This window comes from Squalius cephalus (assembly GCF_949319135.1).
Source record: "Squalius cephalus genome assembly, chromosome: 2".
NCBI classification, from domain to species: domain Eukaryota; kingdom Metazoa; phylum Chordata; class Actinopteri; order Cypriniformes; family Leuciscidae; genus Squalius; species Squalius cephalus.
This window is the reverse complement of record NC_137123.1, coordinates 7,414,051-7,424,221: the sequence shown is the minus strand read 5'-3', so window position 1 is coordinate 7,424,221 and position 10,171 is coordinate 7,414,051. Positions and strand designations below refer to the sequence as shown.

General features: G+C 37.8%; 1 protein-coding gene across 2 annotated transcripts; it reads left to right on the top strand.

Moving 5' to 3' along the window:
- Nucleotides 1-3,141: 3,141 nt before the first annotated feature.
- LOC307154482 (polymeric immunoglobulin receptor-like) lies at nucleotides 3,142-7,991 on the top strand. Of its 2 annotated transcripts, none has more exons than XR_013820365.1 (9): nucleotides 3,142-3,228; nucleotides 3,316-3,612; nucleotides 3,720-4,040; nucleotides 4,159-4,473; nucleotides 4,551-4,853; nucleotides 4,936-5,253; nucleotides 5,330-5,605; nucleotides 7,539-7,765; nucleotides 7,854-7,991. XR_013820365.1 is itself a non-coding variant. In XM_079864469.1 (9 exons), the coding sequence occupies exons 1-8, from the start codon at nucleotides 3,186-3,188 to the stop codon at nucleotides 7,622-7,624; spliced, it is 1,959 nt and encodes a 652-aa protein (XP_079720595.1). In that variant the 5' UTR covers nucleotides 3,142-3,185; the 3' UTR covers nucleotide 7,625; nucleotides 7,854-7,991. The 2 variants fall into 2 exon arrangements, 1 of the variants encoding a protein (XP_079720595.1); XM_079864469.1 differs by having other exon boundaries at nucleotides 7,539-7,625.
- Nucleotides 7,992-10,171: the final 2,180 nt, after the last annotated feature.

The following is a 10,171-nucleotide window of genomic DNA, read 5'->3' as shown; positions in this document are numbered from 1 at the left end:
GGTGATTCGTCGTCCCAGACTGGACCAGGGAAACATGAAGTGGTGAGTCCAGTTACTGTATAAAATAATAAAATAGATCTTCAGAGAGGTAAAACATTTATCTGTCTCTCCTCAGGTTTCTCACACTGATTGCGCTCACAAAGAATTACCCACAAACTCCTCTGATTCTTCTGACACTGTTTATGCCACTGACCAATTACCCACAAACCCCTCTGATTCTTCTAACACTGATTATGTCACTGCCCAATTATCCACAAGCTGCATCACATCTGCTGAGGATCTGAATTACGCAGTGGTGCATTTCCACAAGAAATCTGACTGTCCTGACAGTGTCAGTTTCAGGAATAATCAGGATTACAGTGAATACGCTGCTGTCAATCATCTCAGTGCTTGATGAGCCACAGCAGAGGGTATAAATGAGCTGAAGGTTTTGTTTTGGGGATTAGGCTTCCATGTTTGGCATTTGTGTTATTTTTGTGATGCTCTTCTGCTGTATATTTCAGGCTTACAGTAATCTTGCGAATCAGACTTTTGACTGTTGGCATATAGGTTCAATGTTATAAAGCTGATAGACTTTAGCAAATACAGCAACTATTGTTTTTTTTTTTTCTCAGTGCTCATTTTAACAACCTGACAATATAATTTAAAAACCCCAGATGAGTTTGTAATATGATAGGCATCGACTAATGAAAGAAAGAAAATACAGCTTCTGACCCTTTGAGAGTGCCTGATGTCTCTTTAGTTTTTGCTCCAATGTTTATTTCATAAAATTGACTCCCCACTGATGTAATAAAAAATATTTTGAACATTTTGCTTCTTCCAAAGATCTTGCTTTGAGTTCAGTAAAACCTGTGAACCATGTGAAGTGTGATTATATAAGTTACACAATTTCTGTGCATGTTGTACTATATTCATTTGATATATATTAACCACGATTAGAGCTAAATAAATGTAGCTTTGCATCTAACCCACATGTTTATTAGATCCAAAACCCACTAAATTACTGAAAGAGTGTAGCAGAAGGGCCTCTTCTCAATATTATTAACTCTTTATCTTTATCTTCCAAGATCGTTCAAGCTGGCAGTTAGTAAGCCTCCTATAAAGAAATCACAATTAGATCCAAATGAATTAGCAAATTACAGACCCATTTCAAATCTTCCATTTATTTCTAAAATACTAGAAAAAGTTGAGTCCCCACAATTGTGCTTCTTCTTGCAAAAAATAAATAAATAAAAAATAAATAAATATATATATATATATATGGGAAATTTCAGTCCGGATTCAGGCCCCATCATAGAACAGAAACTGTGCACGTTAAAATTACAAAAGACTAGCTTCTGACCAAGGCTGTATCTCAATACTAGTTTACTGGATCTTAGTGCTGCGTTCGACAAATAGATCATAAAATAATCTTTTAAAAAAATACTCGACTGCAAAATTACACTGGTATTCAGGGTCAGGCAATAAGTTGGTTTAGATCGTACCTATCAGATTTTATCATCTCTACTAAGTTCTATATCAATTATAAAGTATACTGACCTATAAGCCCCTAAACGGTTTAGCTCCTGTGTATTTATCCAATCTGCTTTCATCGGTGTGATCGTACACTCCAAGGACCAGCCTAGACTGATCACGTGTGATCGTACGTGCGAACGGGTTAAATTAATTGCAACACAAATATATAGGGCCTATATATTTTTTTCCACTTTTTTTTATAGAAATCATCTCGCGACCCCTGCGCCGGGGTCCGGCGACCCCCACTTTGAGAACCACTGGTCTAACCAAAGGAGGGAGAACTTTTTCTCATTTGGCTTCCTGAAATGCATAACTTGGACACAGTCACCTCTGATAAACGAGTATCTACTTACAAATCAGGTAACCAATTGGACCTTATTTTCACACGCTACTGCTCCATTGACCATACACTGGTCAGTCTGCTGCACACCTCAGATCACTTGCTCCTCACTCTCCACCTCAACCTGCCTCAGGACACAACACACACTCCTCCACAGGTCACCTTTCGGTGAAACCTACTCAATCCCTCCTCTATTCCTTCTCTGCTAATATCTCTACTGCTAAAATGACTTACTATCACAACAAAATTAACAATTCTTCTGACTCCCGCATGCTTCTCAAAAGCTTCTCCTCTCTTCCCAACCCTCCTCCTTCATCAACCCATAACAGCTGACGATTTTGCCACATTCTCAGTTTCCGCTGGCATCAAATTCAAATTCCCTTTTACCTGAACTTATTACTTCAAACTTTTGTGCCATCCAGAAACTTGCGCTCTGCAAGCAAACGTCGTCTTGTGGTGCATCATCTCAAAGAGGTACAAAATCTCTTTCTCGGACCTTTACTTTGACTGTTCCCTGCTGGTGGACTGATCTGCCTAACTCAACCAGAGCTGCTGAGTCCGTAACCTTTTTCAAGAAGCGGCTGAAGACAAATCTTTTTTGGCAGCACTTGATCCAGTAATACTAACCCTTTCTCTTCTATTCTATGTATTATTAAAATAATAATAATAATAATTACATGTACTGTGTTAGATTAAACTGATAAGGGTCATAGCACTTGCATATTGATGTCATACTGTTAGTTTAACTGCTTCTATTGTTCTCATTTGTAAGTCGCTTTGGATAAATGTAAATAACAGATCATTCTAAATTAAAATGTAGACATAGATCTTCTGTATAATATATCTTGTTAAAAGCGCTATACAAATAAATGTGAATTAAATTGAATTAGTGCTTGTGTGGTTAACATGAGAACTGCTGCTGCTTGCGGGTGTGTCCACTAGATGTCACTGTCCGTTTCTAGTCTTTTAGATTCTGTTCTAGTCTTCTTCATGAGGCCTCTCAAAGGTTTAATTCGTTGCTGGTATTCATACTTTTTGACAAAGAAATGTCCCAAATATGTCACAAAATGTTTTTACTGACACACAATACAAGCACAAATCTATCTGACATGTTGAAGTTTCTTACATTCATTATAATTTCTGCATAAAAACAAGACGCACATCAAAATCAGCTACTGTAACTTCAGCCAGATGGCGCTCTTTCTCAGTTTAATTTAGCACAGAGTCAAAGGAGAACTATCTATATGATGTCATACTATAAAACCCCCTACTAACAGCCCTCTTGCACACAGAGAACATTCAGCATAAAGAAAACTGAACTCAACTCACAATGAAGATCCTCCTCATCTTCTTCACTTTCTCCCTGATCTCAGGTCAGAGCTTTTCTCTTTCATCACTGCAGTAATGATGCTGTTTTCTGTTCATGAGGTTTCTGATCACAGTATCAATCTGATTGACAGGTGCAGTGAGATGCGTCAGTGTCACTGGATATTCTGGAGGAAGTCTTCTTGTTGATTCTGGGAAACTTTGGTTCAGTAACTCTGCTAAATACATGGTTAAACATGACCCATGGAGAACCATAATAAATTACAAGAAACACAATGAATGGACTAGTGAAGGAAGATTTATTCTTTTTAGCAACAAATATGGAAACCTCATGATATTTATCATAGAATTGAACACAAAGGATACTGGAAAATACAGAATCAGGGTTCTTGACAAATGGTATATAGATCTAACTTTGAATGTGAAAAAAGGTGAGTAATTCAAGTGTGTAATGAAAATCCTCATTTTAAATGTATGGATAATTGTGGAGTTTCTTTATTTCTTTATTATGTGATTCATGAGATTATTATAATTACAGATTCATGTTGTAAAGGGTCAAAGACAGTTTTGGTAAATGGTGGGGAAACTGCAACCTTCAGCTGTGAATATTCACATAATCATATTAATGATGCAAAAGCCTTATTCAAAGAACGACAAAACTCCATTGAAAACTTGATACCTGGCACTGACACATTGAATAAGGACGGAAGATTTAGTATTTCTGATGACAGACATATAAACCTCTTCACCGTGAGAATTACTGATGTGACTCCAGATGATGGAGGAGTTTATTTATGTGGAGTTTGGATCAACAGACTCTTCTACTCCATTAGTGCTAAAGTTAATCTGCACATCATGAGTGAGTAGAACAAACTCTCAGTGTCATCTAAGTTGATATATCAGTATTTTCGTATTCAGTATTTGCTAGATGTTGCATTCGATGAAGACTGATTCAGTCAGATATGTGTGATTGACAGCTAAAGTGGGCGTGTCTAGAGCGACTGTCCACTCAGGAGGTCGTATGATGATCAAGTGTGAACATCCTCAACACAAAACCAAGCCAAAATACATCTGTAAAGAATCAGATGGATGTTCAGAGAGGAAGAATCCAGGAGTTCAGGATAAATGGATGGAGAATGGAGATGTTTCTTTATATGACGACACCAGAGCAGGAGTCTTGATGGTGTTTTTTAGAGAGCTGAAAGCTGCAGATGCAGGAACATACAGATGTGGAGTGAATGTGTCTCACTATACTGAGAGCTTCACTGAACTTCAGCTGCTCGTCAGAGACGGTGAGGAACCGGATATACTTTATCTTGCAGGAACTAAGTATTGGTTCAGATTTTATACAGTTTCTTTTGGATTGCAGATGCAACATTTGTGACCGAATCTGCTCATCTTGGTGAAGAAGTCAACATCACCTGTCAGATCCCAGAGGAACATAAAGTTCATTTCTGCAAAGAGAATGATGATCACATCTGTCAAAACATCAGCACATCTGCAGTGACAGAAATGAGTCCTTCATCTGAGAGAAATGAAGAGAGAGTTTTTACAGTGAGCATCAGTAATGTGAGCGTGAGAGATGCTGGAGTTTACTGGTGTGGAGCAGAAACCAGAGACACACATTTGACTTGCATCTCCCTGACCACCAAAATTCAGCTCGACCTCTTCAGTGAGTGAATTCAGATGATTTTATTGTAGTAAATACAGTATATTCAGAATCAAGTGTGTTAAATGTCTGTGTTTGTTTGCAGTGGCTCCAGTAGTGAGACGTGAAGGAGAATCTGCTGAGATATTCTGCCCTTATGATTCAATCTATAAATCAAAGTCAAAGTCTCTCTGTAAGGGGAAGTGCTCCACTAGAGATAGAAATACTCTCAATGAGACTGTGAGAGAAGAGAAAGAGACCAAGACTGACAGATTGACTCTGAATGATGACGTCACTGCAAGTGTCTTCACTGGGACCATCACTGGACTGACAGCAGAGGATGCTGGGAAATACTGGTGTGCAGTGACATTAGAGAGAGACGTGAATTATCTTTACACTCATCTGATCGTCATCATGAACGAGGGTGAGGAAGGTTTATACATCTGAATATGTGAAACTATGGCTGTGAACTGATGTTCTTATATTTCTAATATTTCCAGAGCTGAACTTGACTAAGTATGAAGGAGACGACGTGTCAATCCAGTGCAAACATCATGAGGAACATCAGAAATGCTTCTGCAAAGCACATGAACCCTCCATGTGTGTGAAGGATGGAGTTTCATTGGAGACGATCAGAGATGATCGATTCTCTTTCAGTGATGAAGCTTCTACTGGAGTCTTTACTGTAAACATCACTGATCTGAGAGAAGAGGATTCTGGGATATACTGGTGTGGATCTCACATCACCACTAAAGTCAACCTCACTGTTAATTTGGGTAAGTCCCTGATCTTTTTGAAGATTTATAGTAATAATATAGGTTCCCTTTCTAAACGTTTACTCGTACTCCGTCTTTGCTAGATGCTATGGGGAAAATATCCTAATTTATCTGAAATTTTGAAGCCTTAATTCAAATACACAGTGCCACTGCCCAGCCATTACAGTGTAGGAATCTGAGCATGCCTATTGGCTGGGCTTATATTCGCCATAGGAATCAGATTTATTCTCCTTCAGTGACGAATCTTTCCTCATTGATTCTTGAAAGAAGCCTTCTCGCCGTTGAAGAAGTCAGGCAGCGGAACGAGTGCTCTCCTGCAATCAAGCAGAGCAGCGACCAGCAGACTTTGATCAGCGTGTGCTACAGCTGACTTCAACGTCTCCAATTTGGCTATCCCGCGAATATATTATACATGGATTCAGCATCTTCCCCCTGAGACAGAAGGGGTATGCGCATCCTGGCTCATCTTGGCCCAGTTGGAGGAAGAATCTGTGAAGGAAGGAATCTGTGGTCCTCAGCCATTTGAAATGCCTAGGACTCAGACTCAATCCAGCCAGGAGATCACCCAGACAGAAAATCTCTTTCCTTGAAGCGCTTCTAGACTCAGCCCAGAATGAGGGCATGGCTAACCCACGAGTGCGCTTAGACTGTTCAGCGGCTCGTCATTTCGTTCAGAGCAGGAGCCCTTATCCCTCTCAGAACCTTTCAGAGGATGCTAGGCCTCATGGCCTTCTGCACATGCAGATGTCTACCAGATGTCTTTAGCCTCCTTGTTAGTGTATCCGCCTCCCGTGCTGGAAACACTGATTCGAATCCCGCTCCAAACGGGTCGGGTAGTTACATCAGTTACATTTGGTGCCGTGACCCGGATGGGAGTGAGGTTTAGGGGGTGAGTGTAACAGAGGCCAGTTAGTAAAAGCTGTCCGTCTAAACCTCACTCCCCTGATCTCAAGAGGCGCACAAGCGACTGACACTAGAGAGTGCAGTTCTTAGCAGAGGTGGGAGTAAGTCACACATGTGCAAGTCACAAGCAAGTCTCAAGTCTTCAACCTTCAAGTCTCAAGCAAGTCCAAGTCAATTTTGAGAAAAGCAAGTCAAGTCAAGTCAAGTCAAGTCACTGCTTTATGTCAAGCAAGTCAAGTCAAGTCGTAGCTTGGGTCACAAGTCATTGGCAAGTCATACAAACGTTTGATGATTTCACTGAATTTATATATTTAAATAAGTTAAAACTACAGAAGTTGTGGACTATGGTTTTATTTGCAAATTTTTTTTTTAAATATGCATTTCCACATACAGCTGAGTGTTTACTACAATAAAAATCTAAAAAATAATCTAAAAAATAAAAAATAAATACAATTTCAAACTACATAGCCTAAAATGTAAATGTAACTGAAATTAGGCCAACATTAAATCATGAAAAAATAAATATGCCTCAAACATTGCAGAAGAACATTAAAAGGTATTAAAACAATTCACAAAAAGTATAATGGTTCCTATGCCACCAAATGGTATTCTTCAAACTGGCATCCCCTTTATATAAGTTATATATTTTTAAATATGAAGTTAAATCCGCCTAGGCTAATTATAAAAATAACTCATACTAGTTCTGCTGGCATTTTGCCCCCGACCCCCTGATAACATCTAACCCTGCTTTAAGAGAAACATAAAACACGACAAAACATTAAAAAATGTTATGTTGTTTTTTGTCATTGTCGTCCGTCTAAACCTCACTCCCCTGATCTCAAGAGGCACACAAGCGACTGACACTAGAGAGTGCAGTTCTTAGTGTCCTACTCAAGTGGGTTGAGTAGGACCGGTTACATATTCGCCATGAATGTTTCATTCTTATTCTATATATACTCTCTATATTATTATAATTATTATAATTTATTTATTTTCATACATGTGATTACACCTCCATTTCCATTTTCAGATTTCTCTTTGATCAACATTATTTCTTTGTGTTTGACTCTGCTGCTGATTGGAGGATTCACTGTGACTGAGTGTTTATTGAGATGAGGTGATGCTGTCCTTCACACACACACACACACACACACACACACACACACAGTCAGATGTCAGATGCATCTCACTGTTGTTCATTGCTGACGTGTTGAGATCTGCGGATGATCTCAGCATCGGACGAGACACAGTGAAACAGTGAGTCTGGGTCTTCATTCACTGAAGTTCTTGTGTTTCATTTGTAAGTTTCATTCTGCACATCATGTTTTTCTCTTTTTATTCTCAGATCGCATATTCTTGAGCAGATTCATGAGTAGATCCACTTTATTCCTCTACTCACCTTCCCACAATCCCCTTTGATGGCTTTACATCTGTGAATGTGTGATTTTTAGACTAACAGTTTGTTAGACAAGGCCTTGATTTTAAAATAAAATAAAAAAATTTTTAACAACATGTTTTTTCATGAGCTGTTTCATGAACTCTGTGGTGTTTGTGTTTGCGTGATGAACATGCCATTTTCCGTCCATCTCAAAGCCACAGAGAACAGGTGAAGGTTCAACTAACTCTAATTTTAGCTCTTTTCTATGAACAAACTGACATATTCAGGAAACCCACAGAGAGACACATGAGACTGAACAGAGAGAGAAGATGAACAGAAGACAATAAAGAGCTGACATTAATTCACCTTCAACATTTGCTGTGTTTAATGAGGAAAAGGCTGAAAAACATTTATGGTTTACAAATGATCCATGTGTGGTTTAAAAATGTTACTTTTAAAAACTGATCAAATTAAATAAATACAATGAGCCACAAATCAATGACAGAATATCTGTAAACTTCCTATAATTGTTGAAAGAGTGGAAACCACGTTCACAGTGAATAATCATTTTAAATCATAAAAATACTTTATGCATTTATATATTGAGTTCAACACATTACTCTTAAACTTCAAAATGACTATTATCTAATAGATCAAACTAGATTCTACATGATCTAGAGGGAGTGTGAGTTGGTTTGCTGTGCTGAAATGTGTTTGTAAGGTTTTGCAGGATATATGTGGTCAGTGAGCTGAAGAGAAACGGTTTCTCTTGTGGTTTTCTTTGGCTCTTGCTCTTTATATTCTTTTACTCGAACCGAGATGCGCTTCAGGCTCCTGCGTATGTCATAAAAACAGGAAATGGTTTCTGTACAAACAATGGACACACACTTTCCACTCCTTAAAGAGATGCTGTGAATTTGTGTAATATTATCAAAAATATTTGTATTCAGGTTGTTTGAAATATAGATATCACAAATGCTTCTGTTGAATGTGGAATGACTTTGGATTTGACAGACAAAGGGAAGCACAAGCTCAGTGTGTGTTATAAAATGTCTTGGTGTTCAAATGTTAAAAGTCTGTCAGTTATAGTTATACAAATTAATAAAGTCTCTTTGACTCTCTTTAGAAGTTTGTGTTTGTAGTTTCCTGTTCGTCCTGTTCATCAGATGAGTAATTTAAACCTTCGGCTCCATCTAGTGGCAAAGGTAATGTTCTGTTAAATGTCTTGGGTTTTACTGAAATGAGAATTGTGTAGTGTTATGATAGCTGACAGGGTGGGTCGGCTCTAATTAATATGACTTTAATTCATTATAAATTACACTGATTTATGTGCCTCCTGTGTGTTTAACACGAAAGAGTGAATCTGGAGGAATGAGGGTTTTCAAATAATGGGCAACTTTATAATTACATGGACTCATCGCTCGTGCTGATGTTTTATGATTAAAATAAGAGATGCAGATAAAAACATTTCTCAGCATTCCCTCTTTTTTCAGTGTGTGTAGTTAATCTGTCATCAGTGATGCTGAAGTTTGATTGACAGCTGCTGTCCGTGGTGCTGAATCCAGAACTGCCTGTTAAAGTGACAGAAGCATCAGTCAGACTCAGACTTCAGCTGATGATCTGAGGAGTCAATTATGTATCTGATGTATCAATTATGGTGGTTGTATGTATATCTTACATTTTTAACATTTTCACTTGACTTTATGTTAAGCTTTTACTTTGAATTGTTTAATTCTAATTGTTTGCATTGAATCTGCTTGTAGGTTGACTGAGAGTCCATGTACAACCCGAATTCCAGAAAAGTTGGGACGTTTTTTTTAAATTTGAAGAAAATGAAAACTAAAAGACTTTCAAATCACATGAGCCAATATTTTATTCACAATAGACCATAGATAGCATAGAAAATGTTTGAAGATATTTTACACTTGTATCCACTAAATGAGCTCATTTCAAATTTGATGCCACTTCAGATTCAGTGAAAAGAGTGTCACTCTTTCATGGTTTGTGGTTTCCAGCAGGTTTTATCTGATGTGTTTCATATGTAGAGATCAGATTCACTGAAGGAGACACTTAAAAGAGTCATTCAAGATACGCTGAAAACCTCAACAGACGGTGAGTTTTATGAATGTTAATTCATTTAAATCATATTTGATGATATTATATTTAACTTAAAGAAAATAAGTGTGTTGAGTCTTACATCTTTGTCCACATTAATAATGTTTGCATGATTATTAAAAGTCCAATCTTAAAGTGTAATTGTTATTTTCACTGGTAATATACAGTAT